General features: G+C 46.1%; 1 protein-coding gene and 1 long non-coding RNA gene across 4 annotated transcripts; one reads left to right on the top strand and one right to left on the bottom strand.

Moving 5' to 3' along the window:
• Positions 1-87: 87 nt before the first annotated feature.
• LOC121677175 lies at positions 88-16473 on the bottom strand. Of its 3 annotated transcripts, XR_006020806.1 has the most exons (7): positions 16319-16473; positions 15783-15888; positions 14135-14256; positions 10093-10203; positions 5221-5286; positions 2432-2528; positions 88-213 (listed from the first exon to the last, which is right to left on the bottom strand). It is a non-coding gene; the product is annotated as an uncharacterized LOC121677175 (long non-coding RNA). The 3 variants fall into 3 exon arrangements; XR_006020804.1 differs by lacking the exon at positions 10093-10203; XR_006020805.1 differs by lacking the exon at positions 10093-10203 and having other exon boundaries at positions 94-267.
• Positions 16474-17459: 986 nt separating this feature from the next.
• Positions 17460-19882, top strand: Hand2 (heart and neural crest derivatives expressed 2). Its single transcript, XM_038327634.1, has 2 exons — positions 17460-18086; positions 19419-19882. The coding sequence occupies exons 1-2, from the start codon at positions 17532-17534 to the stop codon at positions 19515-19517; spliced, it is 654 nt and encodes a 217-aa protein (XP_038183562.1). The 5' UTR covers positions 17460-17531; the 3' UTR covers positions 19518-19882.
• Positions 19883-25619: the final 5737 nt, after the last annotated feature.

Raw genomic sequence — 25619 nt, 5'->3', positions numbered from 1 at the left:
CAGATACGTAGTGAGTGAGACACTTCTTCACAAGAAAAAGGAAAGCACTTACTGGATTTTTTTAAAAAAACAATTTTAATACATTGTGTGCTCGGCTGGATAGGTGCCTGCAGAACATGGCGACCATCTGAGGACAACCTTTCTGGAATCAGTTTTCTTTGCGTCATGTAGGCTCCAGGGACCATCAGCCTCGGCAGCAAGCGTTCTCTCCTACTGGATCAGTGCACCATGGGAACATAGATCCAAAATAGAATAAAAGAAGGAAATCTAATAAGTCAGAAATAGATAAGAATAACAAAAAAAACATTTAGAAATAGATTATGACAGTAGCATCTAATGCAATCTAGTTTCGTCTTCTAATGTATATAGCTCAATCAGCTAATCTATTTTAAGTTCTATGCAAAGCAAAGTCCTGTCACAGAGGTAGCATCTTGTCTTTCCCTGGGTCTTTATTATTATAATTCATAATAAATATCAGAGAGAAATAAAATCAGAGGAGTTTGAGAAATTATCTAAGACTCTTTCTTAAGAATATAAATCTTGGTGCTGGAGAGATGGTTCAGCAGTTAAGAGCACTGGTTGTTCTTCCAGAGGTCCGAGTTAATTCCCAGCAACCACTTAGTACTTCACAACCATAAGATCTGGTGCCAACTTCTAGCCTGCAGGGATGCATGAGGGCAGAATGTTGTATACATATTAAATAAATAAATCTTTTAAAAATTAGAAATTTTATGATTTATTCACAATCTCATCTCTCCCCTACTGTGGGTTCAGTTCTAGAAAGTGTGGAATTGACCTTCTAGAATATCCACTGACCTTTTACTAGGCTTTTTGTGGTCATTTTAAGTTCTTGTGCAATGGTAAAGAAAACAATAGAGATCCTTTTCTCCTTTACCAAGTTTCTCCAGTGCTGTCTTAAGATATCACCTCTAGGATACTGAAACTTACACAGGTAAGTACAAGTTGTGTCCTTTGTGACGAGGACCTTCTGGTTGTTCTTCTGCAGCCACACCCACTTCCCTTTCGCCTCCACTGTTCTTCGATGCTTGGTAACACTAATCTTTCATCTGTTTCTCAAATTTTGTTATTTTAATATTATTACATAAATATGTGTGGGGGAGATGGATCAATGGTTAAAATGTGTGACTCACAAGCATGAGGAGTCAGATCCCCAGAACCCCCATAAATGATCCCTAGAACAAACTGGCTAGCAAGCCTAGCCACATCCAATAGCTCTGAGTTTGAGTCAGATCTAAGAGATCCTGACACAAAGCATATGGTAGAAGAACAACCAAGGATGATTCCTGACATCAGCCACATACAAATGCACAATAACATACATTAACTTACACATCCATGCCACACTCAAAAGAAAATGGATAAAAAAGGAAGAATATTATGTGGAACTTTGGGAGTTGACTTTTTTCACCCAGTCTAATTCTCTAAAGATTCAGGTTCTGTACATATCAATGATTTGCCACCTCTAATTGTTAAGTAGTATTTCGTGGTATGACCCCATCATGCCTGATAGTTACTTAAATGTCAGTAGAATGGCTAATAGTTTATTTGCCCACTGAAGGACATCTGGGCTGTTTCCGGTTGCTAGCCATTGAGAATAAGGCTGCTGTAAACATTCTGAGTGAGCCTAAGTATTTATTTATCTGGGATAAATGCTCAGAAGCACAATGTGAGTCCTGTAGTTGTCCATGTTTAGATTTTCTTAGAAACCACCGAACTAAACTATCTTCCAGAGGGTATCGTAGCTTCGGTCCCCGCTAGTATTGTATGAGCCATCCAGATTCTTTTCATGTTTGTTAATGCTCAGTTTTGTTGTGGTTAATTTTTAGCCAAATCTAGAAATACAATTTGGGGCAAAAATTTGCAAGAAGGGTTTAATATTAAATTTGTGGTGTTCTGTTAACAGGACTTAGACATGCATTTTTAATGTCAGCTCCCTTTATTTCAAACTCCACAAACTAATAACAATGTATTGGGGCAAATTTCCCAACAACTCTGAGCCTCAATTTCTTTATATGTGAAACCTGCTGCTCCGTGCCAAGAACTATGTTAAAAAGATGATCATGTAAAGAATAGGGGATATAATATGTGCTCAACAAGTATGAATTCCTTTCCTCCACAGTTTGAGTGTGTGTTGTTTTGGCTTTGTTCTAGAGATTGAACCCAGAGTCTCATGCACGCTCAACAAAGGCTACACCATTGACCTAACACTCTTCCATATTTAAACATATGATGTGCGTTCTTTTAATTCATCCCCAGCATCTCTGGGAATCACTGCTTCCTTACAGTTTTATTGCTATTTCTCCCTTCAGTTCAGCTGTTATTTTAAAAAATTAACAACACAAAAACAAAATAAAAACACAAAACAGAATGAAATTATTTTCAAACTTTTTAACTCAGATTGTCTACTTACCAACTGTAAAGACTCAGGGGATTGCTTGGCATCTCAGTCAACACTAACAATGGCTGGTCTCCAACTCTGTCTTTGGAATAAAAAGAATCTGACCTGCCTTAGAGAGTGAGAGATGGGGAGGGAAAATGAGAAATTGTCTGAATAATCTATAAACATAAAAAGAATGGTACCACAATGTGGAAATAGAAAAAGGCAAGAAACAGAAATTATATCCAGTGTACCTAAAGGTCTTGCTCATTTTGCCAGAGAACTTCACGTTAGAAAAACAGCATGAAACATAATGGCTGCTGAATATAGCATAATAGTGAACAAAGCAAGAAATACCATAACTATATTAGATATTCCACTTGCATTTGCTTTACTACCAAAAACTTAGAAATTATACACTACTATTAAATATAGCCATGGCCACTAACATCCTCAGTGGGTCCTGTGTCAGCAGATGCTCTAGGCATGTAAGGTCTCACTTGAAAAGGGATGACCCCCAGATGGGCTACCAGTGGCTTTTTAAGAGCAGAGAGTGGGGTGTGTTACCATCTGTCTGCCTCCATTATGTAGAAGGAGATTATATAATCCAAACATTCATCATGAATAAAGGGCTTAAAGGATTCCTTCATTATCCTCCCATGTAATACCGTGCAAAGAATGTGGGCAGAAACCATCTACAAAGGATGGCAGAAGACTGCCACCTCCCAGTTAAGAGCGAAAGTCAGCCACAAGACAAGGCAGCAGCTCACCATCTCAGTCTAGTCATGTATTTTTAAACAGACAAGACTGAAATTTATGCTAAAATACTTGTCTATTACCTGATTCTTCTCCATTTAGCCCCTATTTATTTTTTTATTTATTTTTTTTTTCGTTTTGGAGACAGGGTTTGCAGTTTTGGAGCCTATCCTGGAACTAGCTCTTGTTGACTAGGCTGTCCTCGAACTCACAGAACTCTGCCTGCCTTTGCCTCCTGAGTGCTGGGATTAAAGGCATGCGCCACCACTGTCCAGCTCCTGCTTATTTTTGCATGGGTTTATTATATATACTATATATTCATGAAATAGTGTAGTTATTTTTTCAAAAGAATATGCATAAAATTTATTATTGCAAAGATTTGAAATAAAATAAATAAGAAAACCATTCCCCGGAGTATTTTATTTTCCTAATGTGTTATTTTCCCCAATTAGACCTTCATGTTAGGCACCAATAGAGCATTATAACACTGCTGAAGATAACACAAGGGTAGATTTCACAGGACCATCTCCCCATATCCTCTCTTTCTTTCCGCCTTGTTGGAGACTACATCATCGGCCATATAGGCTGGCCTTGAACTCACATCGACACTCTGGACTCAGCTTTATGAGTTGCTGGGATCGTAAGGATGCTCCATTACACCCATTTGCAATGTCATTCTTGAACCTCTGAAGACACCAGAAACTATCTTTCCTCCTCCCAGCTTGGGGGCTGGAAACCAAGGCAGGCCCCTCACAGAGAGCCTGTGAGGTTTGGGAACTCCCCGCATCCTCATGCTCTATGACTGTCAGGAAAGGAGCCCTGGCAAGCCACTCATTGCAGACTCAGGCCAAGGAAAATGGCTGATGTTCATTAAGTACTTAGCATATATACACCAGACCTCCTAAGAACCCCATGTGAGTAGTCTCACTAATGTTCCTCACATAATGACTGAAATTCTTATCTGTGTTTTACAGATGGACCCACTGAGGCAGACAATGGCTACCCGAGTTTTCCAAGACCACACAGTTGATGGCTGTTCTCAGGGTTCACACTATCCATAATAACCTATTCCCTGGACCCCACTCTTAATCACAGTGTTCTACAGCACTGTGCTTGACATGTATACCAAAAGCCTCACCAGGAATCGCTGAGGTTTGTCTTTTAACAACAAAATGGATGATTTAAGACAGGTTGCAGCCCAATTGTGATTTTGTTTCTCCCTAGGATCAAAATAATTGTCAGAATACATCGCTGACCTTGACCTAAACATCAAAAGTAAATTGTAGTCATATTTTCATGAATTATTCTCACAAACAGATTTTGGGGGAAAAAATAGCATCTTTTCAATTCTTGAAACAAATGCTTTAAGTTCCTTCTAACACTAAGTGGAGCAAAGATAACAACATAAGAAAGTATATACAGCTTCTTATTTCTTCCACAATCTAAATTGCTACCCTCTAGAAAGAGACAGTATGCGACTCAGTTACTTCCAAGTATCAGAGTTATTGATGGGGGAAAAAAAAGACAGGAGAGCTGAGAAAACTTGTCCATCGTTAGTCATCAATGCAGCTAGATTGGTGCCTTGTAAGATGTCTAAGCAGAGAAAAGCCCAGTGAGTGGAACATCCATCCCTTCCTCATCCTGGAACTTTCTAATTAAAATACAAGTAGAAGTGTGGGGGTAGGGAAAGAATTGAAAATGTCTGATGTCTGTAGAGGAGCACTTCTGAGGGAAGGTTCCTACCATGATTATATGTTCTTAGCCGTGCAAATGAAGGACTCAGGTTTCCCTCCTTAGAGGCCCCCATTATAAATACCAAAGTCGTGATTTTAAATGCAGTATAATTTACAAAGCCCAATCAACACCAGACAGACTTAAATGTTGCTTTGTTACTGGGACTATTTTCAGCTTTGATACCCCTCACAGCTATCTTTGCAAGAAGTGACATTAGAAGAAATGTTCAATATCGTTATATCTAAAAAGAAAAAAAATCAACATTAAAACAACTAAGCAATTCAGTAGTCTGAGATGATGCATAAATTTTGCAATAAAGCAAAAATACTTACTTGATTAGATTCTGTAATTTGATTACTGACATCATCTTGACTTGAATAACACAAGATGCATAGAACCTAACAATGTTTGAGAAAGTAGAAAGAATTACCAGGAATGTAAGAAGACAGCTTCCTTATTTATTTGTCCCTGATTAATAACAATTAAACTGCCGGCTTTCTTCCAGATAAAACTTTGTCACATTTTGTTCAGCAATTAGGAATTTATAGAAATCTTCTCGCAGATATATTTTTAATCAGTACCTTATAACATGTAACGTACCGTGTATTGGGCTAGAAAGGATGGTGGTAGCCTACTTTAAAGGTCTATATTTCAACATAATGTGTAAAAGCACAGTAAGCTAGCATTTGCATATATACAAGTATTTCCTTGATTGGATTTACATGTATTTCCTTGACTGGATTTCTTCATCCACTGGGGGTGGACAATTTTAAAAACCACTGAACTGAAGAAAACAATAATCTTGGATTTAGCTTCTCAGCCTCCTGTTTATGAACAAAAACAGATCTCATTCAAGCAGAATCTCTTTTTCCTGTCTTCCTTTTCTGTATCCTCTGGTCTTGTCTAGTCTGTACCGCATCTAGCCATCACTTCAAAACTGTAGCTGAGGAAGTACTTGCTTATTTTTTCTGATTTCACATTTAACGGATTTTTTGTTTTTAGATGGATCACAAGCTATCTCTTGCGGGGGAAGATGTTCTGGTAGCTTCTGCAAAGGGTGAGCAGTATGTCCAGTGTACTGTCTGTCACTCAGCAGGAATGAAGAATCCTGTTACCTACACAAGTATTAGGAATGTGCTCCCAGCTGAGAGCATTTACCCAATTCCAATTGTTCGAAAGAGGAAAATACTAAAAGACACTGTCCCAGGAGCTCCTGTGCGAAACAGCGCAATCCCTGTTCAGAGTGAAGTCTCGGTATTCAGAAATCTGAGTTAGTCTTTAAAATAATAACTGTGTATCCAAAAAGGAATTCCAAAGAAGCATTCTTATGCCAAACACGTGTTTTTAATTTTAATAGCATTGGCTTACCTAATATGTAGACCCTAATAATTGTGCCTTACATGTTGATAGTTTTGAATATTATTTTTGGTTTAGTTTGCAAAAAGATTGCTGGACAATAATGTAGAAAATGCAGTATCTGTCAGTATCACATTGCTGTGGTTTATTGGAATTGCAAAATACTGTGGTTTTTTTTTTTTAAAAACAAAGTTCCATTGAAAACTAATAATTGAAAACTGCCCTAATTTTAAAAGAAATTAATATGGCCATATCCTTATAGGATAATGTCAAATAGAAAGAAATCATGTCCCCGTACAATCGTGTTTGTTGGCATTTATATGAGAATAATAATGCTGTACAGTTATTTTCATATTTGTCCACTTAACGTGGGATTAACTTCAACATCTTCATAATTATCTGAGATCGCCCAATCGAAAGTGGTATGGTAAAAACATGTTAATGGTTACGACACTCTCACCATCTTAATACCAGACAGATTAACACACATGAAAGTAATAAGATAATTTGTACATGGGGTAATATGCCAGACCGGCTCTTATGGTAAAAAGAGAATTCTTATAAAATGGCACCCTTTCTAACTACTGCTTCCTAATTCCTTGGGATATTAAAGCGATCAGCTGCCTGGATAGTGATACAGGAAACATGCAGGGGTGCATGTGCGTCTGAGGATTCAGATGCAGCAACTCTTCCATTTTGCTACCCCAGAATTTATGAAGGCATCAGTCCTAAGATTTGCTTTAGTTAAGACTGAGAGCTACAGTTGAAGATAAACTCTAACTGGGATCATAAACTGAAAAGGGAGAAAAAGTGTTTTTAATTGTGGGGGAAAAGAGATTGGTTATTGACCATAGTGACCATGAATTTAGTTTATGACCAACAAACAAAAAACAGACTGCACCTTACACATTCTTAAATCATATAGTTCATGTCGGTATGGACTCCCCAGAGTGTCAGACAAAAATTCTCTTCCTCAGCTTCCTCTACTTGGAAAGCCGCATGGAAGAAAAATAGCCATCTGTCTGCAAAGTGACATGAAGCCATAGCTCCTCAAGTCACGCCCATCGTTCTTGAATCCACAGAAAAAGTAAACTGCATCCAAGACCGTACTATTTAATAATCCTTGTTGCACGTGATAAACACCAGGATGGAGCGTGAATTCTCGGGTGCAGGTGTCTCCCCATCAGGAATGAAAGTACTACATGACAGCGCCTTCCAGTTCCAGCCGGCCTCGAAAAGGGGGAGTGCAGAGACTTAAATCATGTTGTTTCCACTTATGCAGGGAGAATCCATAAAAAAGAGATTTATTATTGTATTTTCTGTTTGAAATGTAATATTTGCTATTTTTTCCTCCAAAAGTGCTCCTCAGTATAGAGCAGAGTAAATATTACAATTTCGTTAAACAGCAGCCAAGATTTAATTGTCTGTGAAATATAAGGCTTAGGAACTGACTTAACTACTGTTCTGCTGACACAAACGAGGCTCCCAGCACAGAAGGGAAGGCTACCCCAGAAAGAAAGAAAAGAGAGCTAGACGCCCCCAACCACGTGTGGAAAAGCCTGTCCAAGTCAGGGGTTTGGTTCTTCCAGCAGGTTTAAAGTAACTACATACAAAACGTCAAGCAGGAACAGCTATGGCAAAAACAACAAAACATGCTAACAATTTACCAGCAAGAACGCAGGAAGAAATCCAGAACCACTAGCCCGTACTGTAGAAAAGTTAGGAGAGAAGGGAACAGAAAGGAAGCTGAAGACACAGCCCTGGCTTCCATGTGTGGATTCTACGTTTTGTTATTGTCGCATATACTTTGGTGGCTCAACCAGGAACCTGGAAAGTCACTGTTTACCCCCACTCTGCGCGCCCTTTGCACAGGGGTCTAGGCTAGGGCTCCGCCAAGCCCTCGCTGGGTCACCCCTGTTCGCGCCGCCCCCGCCTCTCCCAGCAGTGGCTCTCGGGTCGCTTCCTCCAGCCGCTCGGGGTGCAGAGAAGTCAGCGGACCGCAGCGAATTTGCCCCGGTGGCACCAGAGGCACAAGCCCAAGCCCGTAATTGCAAAGCAAACAAGGTTGAAATGTTGGATTCGCCTCCATCGTGACAAGATCTACGCTTTTGCCGCCAATTTGTTTGTGCAGCTCTATTTCAGGGCACTTGATTGAGGAAATGTTGAAAATAGCGGTGAGAGTTTCCCTAATGAGACCGGGTTGTTGGGGGGGAGGTAGGGGGAGCGGTGGCCTTCCCTCAGCACCCGGGGCTCTGAGGTGAGCAAGAGAGGCAGCGCGGTTAACCCCTTCCTGCCCGCATCGGGCGAAAAGTTCTCAGAGAGGCCTGGGGGAAGGTGTCGGCCCACATCAGCGACCTCTCCTAACCTGAACACAGTGAATTCGTCTCCTCCTATTCTCCCCACAGAGGGGCTTTGAGATCGTCTGAGAGTTTGGCTAGAATGCATGGGGAAAGAACCCAGGACTCAGTTCAGGCCTGTACGCCTGTACTCCAGGAGGTCTATAAGCCGGTGGTAGCCCCCCTCCGCCCCAGGTTCCCCTGCCCTGTGACCGCGGCAGGTCCTTGAGCATTGAGGACAGCAGCGATCTCCCGGGAGACCAAGTTTTGTGCTGCTGGAGGCCAACAAGGCAGGATGCAGCGAGTGGAGTGGGCAGACCAGAGGCCCTGAGTTAGGCCGCACCGGAAGGGTGCACTTGGCGCACTGAAGCCCAAGGCTGTCGCGCTGGATTTGGGGGGCAGCTAGATCCAGATGGGAATTTAAAATAAAAATAAATAAATAAAAATTAGAAAATAAAATAAAATAAACGAAGGGGCGGGAGAAAATAGGTGAATGATTACTGAGCGCAGCCCGGTATCAAACAACACTCTCGAGGGTGCCTTGATCTTTTTAATCTAGCTCACAACCCCAGGCCTGTTTCATTTCCACCACTGTTTCAATGAAGAGAGATGCTAAGGTACTAAACCAAGGTGGTGGAGTGTTAAGGCCACCTTGGCTACCTCCAACTCTTGAGTTTGGGGTACTTGGAATGGGTACCAGAGAAAGCAAGCCAAGTTGGTCCTGCAGCCTGCTAGCCAGACTGATCTGGAAGACACTTTCCCCAGTGCCCGCAAAGGCTTGAGGTTGAAGGTCTTGTTCCTTCATAAATGGTTTCCAAGTCGCTTACCGGCTCTAACAGCCTTCAACGTAGAAAAAAACAATCTGATTGCAATTAGAACGTCCGGGTTTCTCTAAATCGCCTGCCCACCAGTCGTTGGGGCATCTTTTTGTGCAAAACATTAGTTGCATTTTTTTCAGGATAGGAGAAGTAAAAACTGTGTGCTCAGAGAACAGCAAGGGTGTTTGCGCTGCCCCACCAGAAAGGAGTTCAGAGAAGGTGGGGCTTGACTTGGATGCAGAAGGAAAATCTGTAATCAGAAGGCCTCCTGCTGTGTGGAAGAACTCTGGAAGGACTTAGAGACTACGGTCAAGTGGGGGTTCTTTACTTGCTTGGGAAGGTGGGCCTTTTGTCAAAGAGGTTGGCGAGTCAAAAGGTGCCAGACCCACATTTGGCAACGATGTGAGCGTCTGTCTACCGCCAGCATCCGTCTCTCACTCCCCCTTAAACTCGGAGAATGTCAGGCTGAGCTAGTCCTGAGCCAAAATTCCAACCCGGTGTAAGGCTGAAAGCCGGGTTGGAATTTGGTAGTTTGGGAAGTTGGTAGTCTTCGACCAGCTTTGTAGCCTCTCTCAAAGGGAACTGTCAAGGGCAGAGACAGTAAGGTGACACTAGGGGCGCTCTCACTAGAGAAGATGACCGCGTAAGCCCTTGAATGTCTGCTCTTTTCCCTGGGGTCTAATCTGAGCTGTACCTTGGCCAATCTGAAGTTTCTTTCTGAAGTCACACTCTTCTGTAGATGGCAAGAGAAAAACTCCAGGAGGTGAAGAAGGCTGGTTTCGTTGTTCTTGCTCGAGAATGCCTTCTGTCAGAAAAAAAAAAAAAAAAAAAAAAAAAAAAAAAAAAAAAAGCTCTACTCACACGGGTTTCCTGAAGTATCCAAATGCATTCTCAATGGAATTCTGCTTTTCCTGTATGCAAATGATGGCCTCGTTTGAAGTTGGATGCTTTGCAAGAAAAAAATGTAGCTCCATTTTTTCATTCCTCGAGTTTGGGGCCTGTGTTGACTTAAATGGGCACTCACACAAGTATGAAAAAAGGAAAACCATTCTCTTTTGGAAAAATGGAACAAAGTAGCGCTTCTCCAGAGTGCAGATACATAATCGGTAACAACAAATCTGCCTCCTAGTGCTGCGCATTTCCAGCAAGCATCCTGACTTCTCTGTTTATATTATGACTTTGTTGCCTGCAATTATTTTTATTTTAATTTTCTGTCACTTTAACAGAAACCAGACCCTTTCCTTTTAATGTTTTGTACACAACATGTTCATTTTGATAAGATGTTCTTTCCTATCCTCTTTTGGTTTGCCTTTCCTTGTTTAGAGTTCTATATCAGAAGTTTCTAATATTTCTGCCTCTTTTTTTTTAAGAATTTGTCCCTGTCTTCCTTTATTTGTTTGTGTGAAATTTAGTTTGAAAGGAGATCAGAGAGAGCAGGAGGGGTTTGTAATAAGAGAATGACCGAATGACCTAAAGGCTGATTATCTATCATTAACTGGAGACTCGGTGTACCCAAATTACCAGGAAGACCTCAGTCTGCCGGATCCTTACCCGGCCAGAAAGGCAACCGTGGAATGCACACACTGAAAAAGACTCATGACATCGCGAGTGAGGACCTTGCTTAAACATAGTTTTCTTGAAGGAATTCTCCTTCAAAACTCAGCTCCAGCTGAAGGAATAAATCATTAAGTCATAATATGTCATGGACAGGTAAAAATCGGTACTCAAATACTAACTTTCGAGTTTTTTTGCAACTAACTTTCTCGTATTGTTTCATTAGAAGCAAAATTGCAGGTAATTGTCTAAGCGCCAGAGAATATTGAGAAATCAAGACAAGCTGCTTTTGATCTGCTCAACCCGGGGCTTGTAAAAATCGAAGTTTGCCATTAATATTGACAATAAAAGTGTTTCTTTTTGTTAACTTGAAACCTAACCATCCTGGCTCAAGTCCCTTCCTGGTCTATAAGCAAAGACTGCAGAAGAATGCAGAAAGAACTTGTAAGGAGCTGTCAGAGCTAAAGCAATCCATCTATGTGGTTCTGCAAGTGAAGCCACATTGTGGAGACTTCCCTGAAGTGCCCCCGATATGGCACTTAGGACTGGGAAGAAACAGGACTCAGGTCATAAGTAAATTCCCCAACTCCACAAATGATGCATCAGAAGCCCCACGTGTTAAGCGGCCATTTCATTTCTATTTTATTCTGGACCCCAGACTGGATGGCCTGCTAGCTTAAACCCATTGCTGGCGAGTTCAGAGAGCAGGAATGCAAAATCACATTCACATTCTCGTTGGAATTCTAAATGGTTTCTTTACAGCTCGGAGGGAAAAAAGAATTCTTTTTATCTTTCATTTTTATTTTATTACTATGTTGTTTTTTATTGTGTTTCTTTTTTATTTGTTAAGTGCTGGGGGTGTAAGCCAGGGTCTACCTCTCAAATATTTATCCAGCCCTGAACTATTTCTATGTGTATGCAGTTCTTAGAGTATGTTGTATAAATCCTGAGGGATGTATTGTCTTGTAACACTTTTATTCTAAGCCCAGGATTTTACTACAAAGGTCAGATTTATCATACTTCTTGAGACTACTATAATAACAACTCATAGGTTAAGTATAATATTATTATATGTAATACTGTCATTTGCAATGCCTGTTCACAGCACGTTTTATGTTGCCTTTAGTCTGAATGAGTTATTTTTAATTTACGGATACCTGTCAAAGTACCAAATCCTTCTTCATCAGTGAGAACTCTCCACAGCAGCAATCATCTCGTTAATGCAAGAATGCAGCCATGGGTTATTGAAGAAAAATAGAAGATTTCCATAGAGAACTTAAGGATAAACTAGTGCCTTGTTCTTCCACCAGTCTCAGGTTCAGGGACAAGGGCAAGTAATGTAAAATCCCCAACACTTCTGCGGAGGGGGTAATTTATGGAAGAAGAAAGAAAGGGAAATGGGAGGAGGAAGGAGAAGAAAAAATAAGGGAAGAAATGTCTAGGCACTTAGCAAGTCCTGGCTTTACAGTTTGCTAGGCACACTTGAACTAAAGAGTTCATTTTTTAAAATCAACCTCTCCATAGTCATCCCTGCCTTTGAACCAGCCCCTCCCTCCTCCATCTGCAACAGATCTGTTTTGAATGGAGAACTAAGAGGAAGAGGGTCTACTCCCCAAATGCCCCACCCTCTCCCAAAATCCAAGAAGAAATTGTTCAGAAGAAACGAAAGCCACATAAGAGTCAAGGGCACCTTCTCCTGCCCTTTGCTTTTTGGAAGCAGACATAAGAGTTCAATCGACAGGATTCCCTACTTTGGAGCTGCCTACTTTGAAACATTGTTGCCATGCCTGTAGACAACCACCACAAAAGGAAAAGACAAAAGCCCTATCAGAGGGCGACCTTTGCTGCCACTCAGCTGGGAGGCCTTGTTCTGGATGTCCTAAAACACGGAGGAACTAAGTGCCTAACAACTAATGTGACACAGTGCCCCCCAGTAGAGAAAAGGCCTGCAGGGCGATGAGAGTGTATAAGAAACAGTGTCTTTGGAGCAGGTGAGGCAGAGTTTGCATCTTCAATAAGATTCCTTTTCCTGACACCTTCTGGACTTGGTACTCCTTTGGGGTTCTTAGCATGTTCTGGAGTTCACTGTGTTATAGATATTTAAAGGAATATTCATGATCAATTCTCTGCTACTTTAGTTAGGAAAGGAAGGTAAGAAGAGGTCTGAAAGATGGTGAAGGGAATTGAGCCATAATTCCTGTAAATATAAAATGTGTGTTTATGACCTTCTGGCCTGGTTCTTCTCAGATCCCGTTTATTTTGAGTATTCCTGAGCAAAGCACAAGATAAAAAACTGTCCTTGCCTTTGAAATAATAAATACCTCAAAAAGATCTGAATTTCCCCTAAAAAGAGACTGAAGTTTAAAAAAATATTTGGCTTAAACAGAGCTTAAAAGAAATATCTCACAGGGGCAGGATGCTTGCAAGGGGCTCCCCAGCCTTTTTTCTTGCTCTTTGATTTCTTTTTCAGAGAAAAAAAATGCTAGTAAAAGAATAGAGACAAGTGAAATAGGCACAAAACAAATGTTCGAAACAAGCCTTGCTTGCTTGGCTGAAAGAAGATGTACCTCACAACACTTTGGATACACTATCAGGGACAGAGAAGTCTATGGACACAGAATCTCCAACACTACCCTGAACCTGGGCTGCCTTCATAAGATGGTGTGCAGACCTAGGACGGCTCAGCCCTAGGTCTCCCTGAAGACAGATGACCCTCTGTAAGGTTCCTCCTGGGCACCCAGAATGGCCCACAGCCAGCATCATCACAGTTCCTTGGTCTTTGGGGATTCTAAATGTGTACCCTAAGGGAGTAGTTCTCCAGAGGCCTTAATAGTAAGTACAGCCCAAGAACGAGGGAGCAGGCTGACATCTAAGCTGGAAACTCTACACCTGCCTTCTCAGCCCACCTTCTCCCTGATCACCAGTGCCAACTTCTCCACCACATCACTCTGTTAGTTATCTCAGGACCACCCCTGCATGGGGGTAGGCCACATAAAATGGGGAGAAATTTAAAACAGCATCTTAGCTTGGTAGTTTTGCAAAGCTAAGCTAACCTGAGCATCCTGAGCTTCCTGAGTAAAACGTGTCCAAGATGCTAAAATGAAAAGGCGAACAGACCTATTAAGGACACCACTCAGTTAAAGACAGCCAGCTACTACGTGGGAGAAATCACCAAAACTTACCCATTTGTCTCCTCTCTCCAGCTACCTCCAGACTGCCTTTCTGAAGCTCTAGTCTCTGCATTCGGGTTTTTGAGATACACGAAGCTTTGGCCCCCTGGTTTGGAGCTTAGCAGATAATGGTGCTGTCAGTGCAGAAAGATGGTCAGATTAGCCTCTTTTATGGCCCCTTTTCTGCCCCCATGCTATCCACTTCTTTTATCACTTGTGAGGATGCTGTCTGGAGCCATGCTTCTTGTTGTTATTGGTTTGAATTTAAAAAGCATGAAAGGGGGCTAAAAGTAGCAAGTTCTGGTCCCTAGATTCAAGGGCCACTGGGAGACAGACAGCTTATCCATCCTTAGCCCTATCTTTCTCTGGATTATTCTGCTATCTCCCAAGCCCCTAAAAGTCAATTTCCTAAGGCAGCCAAGAAATTCACTTGCTTAATTTTTTTCTTTTATCTGTTGCTGGCCACAGTGCAATCATCTTACTTGGTCTACCTGCTCCCAAGGCCTACATGTTTTTATAAACAGACTTTTTTAAAAAAAAAAAGTGTATCAAATGTCAGAGGATTGAACTCCCAGTATTTACTAGTTCAGGGTACCCTCCTGGTGAAAATGTAAACAGAATCCTCCACCACACTAGCCCTATTCTTTCCTTGAAGAAATGGTTCTCTTGAAAACTCTCACTGTACCCCCAACTACAGACCCACCCAAGTTGGGTCGTTATTTTATCCTGCTACCAAACACAGTCCTCTGGGCTGGTTAGCAAGACTGGTTTCAGCTATTTCCCATCCAGGATTTGTTCTCTGTCTTAGGACACTGTTGGAAGCTGAAGAGGAAAACTGGCCCTATGGACAGAAGATAGGCCCCAGTCTTTGAGTTTCCCCCTTCTCCACCACCTAGCTCCATATATTTATATTTTAAAACTCTCAGTGAGACTACCACAATGCAGTAGCCAGCAGGATCTCAGTCGGGAGACCATGGGAGCAACCAGTTGGGCCTCCTCCAATTCCTGTCGACCTGGCCTTCCAGACGGAACCATAGCCAGCCAGGGGCACGGAAAGGACTGCCCGTGCAGAGTCCTTAGACTGGGTTCTCTTTGATGTCTGGAACTAGACTGCCCCTGCCTCCAAAGAACGATGCCCAAGGTGGAGCAAGGTGTGCCCTCTGCCTGCCTACTTAGTTCTCGAGGCCAGCCCTAAACTTGATCAAAATTACAGCCTATCGGACATCTGCTGCATACTCTGTTGCACACCGACCTCCATCATGCGAGTGAGCAGAAGGAATCTTCACACACGGTTGGCCTCTCCAGGCATCCGAGGCCAAGGCCACAGGGTGATTTCAGCTTCTTCCACTGACCGCCTCCACCCGTGCTGCTAGGGGTCTGCCTGGGTGCCCCGCGGCCGGCTCACTTACAAGTAGAGATCCATTTTCCGTTCTAATGCGTTCAAGATCGCCAAGGCAAGCAGTCTAAACATCCACGAGCCTTCCTCCCTGCCTGCCTCTTAAACAGCCGTTTAATGGCTCCCCTCCGATAACTAAACCTGGTTTCCACAGATGCCCGCTTTTATGGGGGAGGCAGGAATGCAGAGATATATTTATATGTTTGTTCATAAAAACTAGAAAATAAGCTCCGAACACGCTGTAAAAACTATTCAGTTACTTACCAAACAGGCTAGTTAAACCAGCGGAACACGGGTACTCGCCACACCACAGATTCTGAGAAATCGAGGTGCCCCACTTTGAAAACCTCCAAAGTCTGTCTTCGGGTTGCTGCACCAGAAGAATGTGCAAATGAGTGCATCTACAAACCGAACTTCCTATCCACCATCTCTGCAAGTTGTTACTAGAACCCGAGTCATCCAAATCAGTTCCTAAGCAAAAGAGCCACTGAAATTTTTCCAGCGTCTGCGGGGTCAAAAGAGCGCTGGGTACCAGCCTGGTCAAAGAGAGTCGGCTGCTCCCAACTGCACCTTAATGGGGATCCGTACCGCCGCCACCAGACTCTTGTCGCCACCACACCGCCCCCCACCCTTCTCCGGCCCGGCACAAAACTACAGGAAGCTGCCTGCTCGGTTTTGTGCCTCAGTTACCTACCTCCCCCCCCCCAAAAAAAAAATACTTGACAAAAGTATTATCTGTGTTCCTTCTTCCCTTCAACCCAACCCTTGTAACCAGAAAAGAAAGTGAAATAATACCGTACCTGGTTTGAGATTCTTCAATATTTGGGGGGGGGGGGGGGGATTTTAATAGTGAAGCATCTGTTAAACACTTGAATTAACCTATGGCTGATAAAAAGTTTTTTTAACCCTGCCCCCCCCCGTTTTAATTATCTTATAGTTATGAGTGGACAGCCAATCCAAGAAGAGGACCTCAGCAATTAGCAACGTGAACATCAAAAAGTTTTATTGCGGAGTGCGCGAGGCGCCGCCCCCGCCGCCCCGGGATTGGCGTGAGGAGCCTCTGACGACATATATTAACCCGAGCGGCCCTAAAGATGTAGCTGTACATGGAGATCTTGCTGGGAAAATCGGCTTCCTCCCCTCATCAAGTCCAGCCCAGAAGAACCGCCGCCACCACCCGGGAGCTCCTACAGCCACTGTGCACACCCCTCCGAGAGCCCAGTCGCCGCTTCTCAGCTCCAAGGCGCCTTCAGGGGCCCCAAATTCCTGTCGCGAGAGGAGAGGATCTTAGAAAATGGATGCGCTGAGACCTCTCTGCAAAGCCTCCGAGAGAGCCTGAGAGGAGCGGGGACAGACACGTTACTCGCAGCTTTTAAAAACAAATCACACTTAAGGACCAAAACAATCAAAAATTTTATTAAAACAATAAGCGCCCAAGAACCCAGAACGGGCTGGTGGGGGAGGGGAAGGGGCGGGAAGGGGAGGGTCGCACCGAGGTAACTCCACGCTGAGCAGCGACCCCGCAGCCTCCCGGCACAGCCGGGCCGGCTCCTCCAGTCCCGGCTCGGACTCTCCCCGGATACCAGGTCAGCTTCGGAGTCAGGAGTCCCGTGCCCCGGCAACTGCGGGACAGCCTCGCGGGAGCCGGCCGGCACTTTTGCATGAACACCGGAGCGCTCTGCCTAGACGCTGCAGCCGGGAAATCGGGAGCCGGCGCGCGGGCTGTAGAGCCGGGCAGGCAGCGGCGGCGGGCAGGGGCGCACGGTGCCGGGACCAGCTCGCCGCGCCCCATGGGGAGCCGGCGGCCGCGGCGCAGCTGAGGCGGGCCCGGCGGGCCAGGCGCGGGCCCCGGGCTGCAGCGGCCCCCTCTGCGGCTGCCGGGCCGGCCCGGGAGCCCGGGGGTTGGGGGGTGGGGGGTGGGGGAGGCCGCCGATCGTCGAGGCCGGGGCCCGGGCGGAGGGCGCGGCGGGTCTGCGCGCACGCTGGGGCGCGTGGAGGGCCACGGAAGGCGAGATGAGTCTGGTGGGGGGCTTTCCCCACCACCCTGTGGTGCATCATGAGGGCTATCCGTTCGCCGCCGCCGCCGCCGCCGCTGCCGCCGCCGCCGCCAGCCGCTGCAGCCACGAGGAGAACCCCTACTTCCACGGTTGGCTTATTGGCCACCCGGAGATGTCGCCCCCCGACTACAGCATGGCCCTGTCCTACAGCCCTGAGTATGCCAGCGGCGCCGCCGGCCTGGACCACTCCCATTATGGGGGAGTGCCGCCCGGTGCGGGGCCTCCGGGCCTGGGGGGGCCGCGCCCGGTGAAGCGCCGAGGCACCGCCAACCGCAAGGAGAGGCGCAGGACTCAGAGCATCAACAGCGCCTTCGCCGAGCTGCGGGAATGCATCCCCAACGTGCCTGCCGACACCAAACTCTCCAAAATCAAGACACTGCGCCTGGCCACCAGCTACATCGCCTACCTCATGGATCTGCTGGCCAAGGACGACCAGAACGGCGAGGCGGAGGCCTTCAAGGCGGAGATCAAGAAGACCGACGTGAAAGAGGAGAAGAGGAAGAAAGAGCTGGTCAGTACTGGGGTACAGGGGCGGTGAGGGGCTCGGGGTTCGTAGGACCGCTGTTCGGGGCTTCCCAGTAAAGTTAAGAAATTGCACACCTCGTTCTTTGGATGCGCTGTGCTCCAGTTTGTTTTCACCAGGTTGTGGTGGGGATGGTTTTCTGCAAAAGGTGGGAAGACTGGAGGATGTCAGCGGCCGGACAAGAAAGGTTTAGACTCGCTCGGAGTTTCTGGTCTTACCTTGAGGTTCTCTATTCCTCTAGCCATTTAGGACCGGCCTCCCAAACTGTAGGGACTGACCCATCTCCCAGTCGCACTTGCCGGGTCCCCTCATTCTGAGGTCATTAGAGCTATCTTTTGGTTCCAAGTCAGTCAAGCTTTCTTTTAAATATTTCTATAATAAGTTGTCAATGATCTCTGGGTTCCAATTATTTCACTATTGATCACATTCCCCACTCTAAAACGAAGGCTGCCTCTGGCTCCAACACTAAGAAAATGTTATGCTTATTCACATTGGTATGGCACAGGAGAGGTGACGGTAAAACATTAGGTACCTTTAACGTAAAAATGCAACTTTAGTTTCTCTTTGATTGTAATGTTAAACAGTAATTTCCCAAGCGCTGTATGTCACGAGTATTTCTTACTTTATTTGGATGAGCATTTTAAGAGTTAAAAAGAAAAGGAGGCATTGTGGTCACTGTTATTAACACTAACACGAATTTATGCTAGACATTTAAAGTATTCTCAGGTTCTTACCAACTGCCTGGAAATGGTGCTGGGGAAAAGTCTACGATCAGTTAGGAGGAACCTGGGAAACAATTCCATTTGTGGAGGTTTTCTTTTTTGTGGCTCGAAGCCCTCTGGTTGCTGCGTAATGGAATGACCTTCCCAATAACCAGAGCTTTCAAGGGCCTTGGAGACGAACTGCAGACGGCACAGAAACGTTGCTGCCTTGCGGGAGAGGCCCAGGCCAGAATGTGGGGTCGCTTTGAAAGTAGGATCGCTATTGAAAATGCAAGGCAGATTTAGCACCGGCCCCTGCCTCCTCTTTTTCACTAGCAGTCAAAGGGAAAATAAGACCCCGGACTTCCCTGCAAACGACTAGAAATCGGGCCGTTGTTTATAAACTTGCGACTGGGCCCTTGAGCATTGCGAGGGGAGGCCTCGGATGCAGCTAAAACACAGGAAACCTGCCTAACTTCTGCTGGGGCCGGTACCCGAAGTCACCCCTTCTTAAGCTCTTGTACTTAAGCTGTGTCCTCCAGCGTGGGAAGGGCTAAGGTAACGAGGACCAGGTATCCTCCCTGAACTCTTTCCATTCCTCTCCCCTCTTTCTGTTTAGAACGAAATCTTGAAAAGCACAGTGAGCAGCAACGATAAGAAAACCAAAGGCCGGACAGGCTGGCCGCAGCACGTCTGGGCCCTGGAACTCAAGCAGTGAGGAGGAGGAAGAGAGCTGGGGAGCCCCGGGCGGAGGCGCCAGATGCAGACCCAGGACTCTCCGAAAGCCCTCGGACTCCCTTCTGAGGACTTCTAGCAGTTGGATCATCCGGTTTATTTATGTGCAATTTCCTTCCCCCACTTTTGCCCCCCCCCTTTGAGGCATCCGCTCCCCAACTCCCTCTCCAAAAAAGTGGATATTTGAAGAAAAGCATTCCATATTTTAATATGAAGAGGACACTCCCGTGTGGTAAGGGACCCCGTCCTTCTGTGTGTGAATGTTCCCTCTTGGCTGTGTAGACACCAGCGTTGTCCCCTCCCCCACTTACCCAACTCCTTCCAGATAAAGAAGCGGCCACTAGTGCATATGTGAAGTGTATCTTTAATACTCAGCCTTTGGATATAAATATTCCTGGGGGTTATAAAATTTTATTTCGAAGCAGAAAGCAGGGCCGCTAACATTTCTGTTGCGGGTCAGTTATCTAGTGCTGTCAATTTCAAATGTCCTTGTTCCCCATTCGAAGATGTTTCCACCAGCTACTTGTTTTGTGCACTTCCGTCCTCTAAAACTAAGTGGAATTTAATTAATATTGAAGGTGTAAACGTTGTGAGTATTCAATAAACCACTGTGTTTTTTTTTTACAAAAAACCTAATCTTTATATGGGTGATACCTCAAAAGAATTTTGAAAACAAAGCTGTTATCCTTGTTTTCATAATATTTAAAATATTCAGAAGTAAACTAAATTATCGTAATTGCCTCCAACTTTATTTGAAAGAGTCAGTGGTTCTAATCAATCAATGTGACCTGAGGCTTCCTACATGAAGGAGCACTTATTAAAGTGAAGTGTCCCAGTGGAAAGCCTGACCAAAGGCCTGGGCTTCCACCCAGTGGTATCTCCTTTCTTCTTCCCCAGCCTCTCAGGAGACCTTTGAGCAGTCTTTAGGAGTGTCTGGCTGGGAGAAGGGCCTGTGCTTGGTGCGGAAGGTGGAAGGGTGCCCTTGTTTTATAGGTATCACTCGGAAGCCCTGTGCCTGGTGCTTCGTTTTGTGTTTGGGGAGCGTGTTTTTTTCTGTGGAGGTGTGAGGAGTATCCCAGGCCTTATTACAGGCACAGGAAATAGTCTGGGGCTTTTAGTTCAAAATATAGGGCTTTCATCCAAAAAATTTTTTAAGAGAGAAAAAAAAGGAGAGGAGGGGGTTTTGCTTGCCGTCCAGATCGGAAGATTCTCATCTGCCTGGTGGCGATGGGGGAGGGGAGTCTTTTGAAAAAAGAGTCTATGATTAGGTAACAAGGAATTTTACGTCAAGTAAGAAATCGCGAACAAGACCACAGATTTAAAGGGGGGCGAGAGGTTGGGTTAGATTTACAAGGAGCTACAGGGAACTCAATATTAACTGCTCGGTGTCTGAAGTCTTCGGCGCTGCAGCCAGAGCAAGTGGCGACCTCCCTTGTCTAAAAGCCGTAGGGAACTTCACCCTGTCCCGGGCTTTGCTGTGTCCGGGTCCTGTACCCCAGAAGAAAGTTCCTGCGGCCTGCTTTTCCCAGCGAGGGCTTGATTAGATAGAGCTTCACTCTTAGCTTTAGAAATCAAAGAAACTAGAGTACTATTAAGAAGGGGCTCTTGGGGGTGGAGAACTGGGGCGGAGGGGAAGGATTTCGGGGAGGGAGAAGGAAGATGAAAAGTACTAAACCGGTTTGTTTCATGAAATCCGGTGCTGTAGAGCCTTGCCAAAGGGTCTCCGTCTTTAGCCATCCCTGCGGTGATCTTCACACCTTGCCTTTGGGCACAGACCTTCGAGCATTCCCACGGCTCTCTGACAGGGGGTGGTCTGCAGTTAGCCTGACCAGACCTTCGTGGGTGAGGGTGGGGGGCGGGTTGAGTGGTGTTTCGGACTTCTGCGGATGGCTGACAACACAAGGGCGAAGGGTTACAACAACTAGGCCAAAGCGATCTGAACTTTCTCCCCTTAGGTCAGCCGGCGCTGGGCCGACCTGGTGGGCGAGGGGCTGTGTTTATAGACACTTGCCTTTGTTTATAAGGGGGGGGGGAGATAGCCCAGGTTTTCTGTAGCTCTTGACTGTTTGGCCAAGCGGCTCTTTCCTTTTGCCTGCAAAGGTCTACTACATCTTTACTTTTAAGACCTCAGAAGGAAGATTACAGGGTCTAGAGGTAGAAGAAAGGACTCTAAGAGAGTGGCCACTGAAGGGACTGGTGGTGGTTTAAAGACATTTCTTATCTTCTCCATGAGCCTGGGCCTGGGCCTGCTTGGGGCTTCTCTTTGGGGCTTAATGTACTCCTGATTGATTGACGTTTTCTGTTTTACTAAAGACCAGCACAGGGAACTAAAAGATCCTGGTGTGCTGTCCAGGTGTTGCTGTTTTACTGATCCTCCTCTCTTTAGATGGCCACCCTAGGTATCCACCCCCTTTGACTCTCCATGGCCACTGAGCAGCAGGGCCTTCTCTCCCTCCAGCCTGCCAGTAACTAGGCCCTGACAGGGAATCCGTGATACCATTTCAACCTGCCAGGAAATCCCAGCGGGCCAGAAATCCAGCTGACTTAATACTTCAGCCAGCAGAAAGCCCTGGGTGCTCCAGTCCCTCAGTTGAGCAACCCCTCTAAGGAGCCACAGACCTGAACCAGGAGGACACTCCAACCTGCAGAACACAGATTATTCTTTCCCTCAGTCTCGAATCTCAATTGTTCCCAGCATCCCTAGCCGCCCAATAAACCTGCCTTGCGATGAAGTGAGCAGGATTTCTGCTCTGCTTCCCATGTTTTTCTCGTCTACAAAACGTCTCTTTTTCTCCTTTGTTTAAAAGCAGTGGAGGGCAAAGAACCCGAGCTCCTGCTTGTGGGACGGGCTAAAAGGCCTCTGTTTTAATTGCTCTGATAATGTGTTTGCTGCCATTTTGTTAAGAGCAATCACTCCTGCAGCGAATTCACAAGCGTTCTAGACAGACCGGAGCCGACAAAAATGTAGGATTTGACGTTAAAAGCTAAATGGGAAGCTGGGGCGCGGAAGGTGAATTGATGGTCGATCTGGCTGTCAGGGTTTGGCCCCAGACCTCCACGCAGGACGAAAGCTTGATAACCCTGGAGCGTCTACAGGCAAGGGCTCTCTCTCCTCTCTCTCCTCTCTCTCCTCTCTCTCTCTCTCTCTCTCTCTCCTCTATCTCTCTCTCTATACATCTCTCCTCTCTCCTCTCTCTCTCTCTCTCTCTCTTCTCTCTCTCTCTCTCTCTCTCTTCTCCTCTCTCTCTCTCTCTCTCTCTGTCTCTCTCTCTCTCCTCTCCCTCTCTCAGCTCAGTCTTCCAGGACTTTCGTTCCAAGAGAGGAGCATTGACAGCAGCTTCCAGAGCGCACGCGTTCCAAATGACAGGTCACGGGGGGGGGGGGGGGGGAATTTGACTTCCTCCTCCGCCCCAGGGCCACACTAAGGAAGTAGGGAGTCAGGGAGCTCTGGTTAGGCCCGTTGGTTGCAGCGTTTTCGTTGTGGGCCTCAGGTCTTAGGCCGCTTTTCTGGGCTGTAAAAGGCTTTTGATTTCACCGATGAAAATGGATGCAGCAGTGTCGTGAATGAAGACACTCTTGGGGACCCTCCGAAAAAGTGTCTGCCTGAATCCCACGTGGAGCGATGGCCCAGTCCCCGCCCCTCACCTGTGGCCCTGCTGGCTGCTGCCCCAAAGCTAGAATCTCAGAATTAGCCTCTTGCAGTATCAAAGTAGCTGGAGAGAGGCAGGGGGCATTTAAGGATTTCAGATTTTGCAGAAGAGGTGTGGAAATTGAGAATGATTTCAAATGCAAAACTACACACTGAAGGAGGCGGGGCTTGGGGCTCCTCTTGAGAGACTCTGAGGGGGAGAACCTGGGCCAGGTACAAGGGCCTGAACTGTGCTCGAAAGGACAGCAAACTGTAAAGGATGCCACAAAGGTCTGGCTAGCATTGGAACAGAGGGTCTCCAAACTGCAGGGATAGGCTGCATTATTTCTGTGTCTTTAAACCTGTGCTATTTCTAAAGTAGTTTGCACGGGTAGTGGGTTTCTCTTCGACCGCCGCTTTACATGCGCCTTGCTTCTCCCTGTGCGTGAGCTCAGGAGTTGGAAGAAAGGTTGGCTGGTGGATGCAAAACGGAGGAGTTGGTTTAGAAGGAAGTTTGTGGTGGCATAAGCCCACATAGACTGCTGAATCTGAGCCCTGGCGGCTACCCATCCAGCCATTCTATCTTAACTTGGGAGAACCGGTGCCTCTGAAAGTCAAATCCTGCGGCCCAGATCTCCGCACGAGGAGAGGGCGCTAACGAGTCTTCCGAACACGTGAGAATTCTCTCCAGTCCAGTCCCAGCCCTTGGATCTCTAGGACAGAAAGAAAAAAAATACCAGGAACCGCCCTCAGACTGGAGTTTAGAAATCGGATGGAGGCCCCAACAGCCTAAAAGGTTCGCGACGATTGCTGTTGTGGAGATCACCGGGGCGGCGGGGTCGCATAAGGTATTTTTAACTGTTTAAAAGAGGAAGAAGGGGGCCCGCTCCAAAAGAGGAAACCAATCCCACGTTTCCGGGGGCCGGACAGTTCTAAAAGCGCCGCCTCACCACCCAGCCGGTGTGCCACTAAGCACAGTAACTGTCTGCCCCAGTTCTAATTAGCCTAGGACGCTGAGCTGCTTTGGCCGGCCGGCCTTCTACAAGTTAACGCAACAGAATCTCGGACTCCTGCGCAGTTCTAAACTTCTTCCCGGGTTCTCAACTTTCCACCCTGGCCAGGCCGGGTCTCATCCAGGAGCGCGAGCATCCAATCCCCTGCACACACATTCCCTCCAAATTTCTCCTGGCATTTCGGCCGCTTTGATGATCAGATGGTAGAGCCCTGATTACAAATTTATTCCCGGCCTCTCTGTCCGTCTTTATCTCTGCTATTAGGGACATCTGGGAGTGATTAGTGCCGCGCCTGCGCCCGGCCGCGCTCTCCTATCTCGCCGCAGCGGGGCCCAGAGCCTCGCTGACGTCAGGGCAGACGGCTCGGAGCCATCCCAACAGAGCTGGGTGTAATCGGCTGCTGCGCGGCCAAGTTCTCCCGGGGCCAGGCAGGCAGCTGGAAAACTCCATCCGCCTGCGCGAAAAGACCTTCTAAATATATATATTTTTAGCCTAGAACACTTTTTTGTTTTCCTTGTTTGGGGTGAGAAGGGGCCAGTTGGCGATGCTTACTTGAAACCTTCCAACCCTGTCCGTCATGAGCATTCTTTAGTAAAGCCTTCTTCGATTGGTCCCTACCAACCTTAGCTCTTTGGCTACCCCTGAGCCAAGCGCTGCTTCCCTTCTCTAGCTGAGTCAGGCAAGTAACGCCAGTGCAAAACGAAGACTCACATGGATGCAAGAGGCTCTTGTGTAACCAAGGGACCCTCAAGAAACTTCTTAGAGGTTGCTAGTGCCCCGCCCACGGCCCCTGCCTGAGCTATAGTCCCTAGGACCAAATGATGGAAATTTTAGCCTAAGGAAGGGGACGACCTGGCAAAAGTTGATTACAGAGCATGACTTCTCTTGAGGCTGCCACCTCTGCACCTGCTGTTGCAGTCAAACGAGGGATCTAGTGAGCTGCACAGTTAGCTCTTAAGCAGGCCACACGACTAGCGTGGTGGCTTTATCCTGTGTTGTGTTGCAGTGTCCAGGGCAGAGGAGTGAGGTCTGTGTGTGAATCCTTGCCGCTCAAGACCTCTGACCCTGCGGAGCTGCTGCCTGACAGACAGGTGCGGTGCGGTGATGAACCCAGTATCCGAATGGAGCTTCTCATTCCCCAGAGAACTGACAAAATTACAAACCCACCCCTGTTTCATCCAAACTTCCAAAAATTCTGATTGGGCAGGCCGTGGGCTTCATTTTAGAGCTTGCAATTCTTAGAACACCCGCAGAGAATTCTAGAAACACGGCCTTGGGCCACACCAACCACCATAATTAGTCCAAGGTCTTAGAAATGTTTTTTCTTGACCCTCCAGAAACACTTCCTGGTGTGGGTAAGGGTGACATCACACGTGAGGAAAGAGGAGCGCAGGGTCTCCATTATCGAAGTCTATACCCTGCAAGAGAGAATTCACCAGGACCT

The sequence above is a fragment of the Arvicola amphibius genome, chromosome 4 (assembly GCF_903992535.2).
Source record: "Arvicola amphibius chromosome 4, mArvAmp1.2, whole genome shotgun sequence".
NCBI lineage: Eukaryota > Metazoa > Chordata > Mammalia > Rodentia > Cricetidae > Arvicola > Arvicola amphibius.
This window is presented reverse-complemented; position numbering and strand designations above follow the sequence as displayed.

Excerpts from the sequence above, each read along its gene's own strand:
- Hand2 (XM_038327634.1), top strand. The coding sequence starts at position 17,532 with ATGAGTCTGGTGGGGGGCTTTCCCCACCACCCTGTGGTGCATCATGAG. Across the intron at positions 18,087-19,418 it reads AGAAGAGGAAGAAAGAGCTG|AACGAAATCTTGAAAAGCAC; the intron begins GTCAGTACTGGG and ends CTTTCTGTTTAG.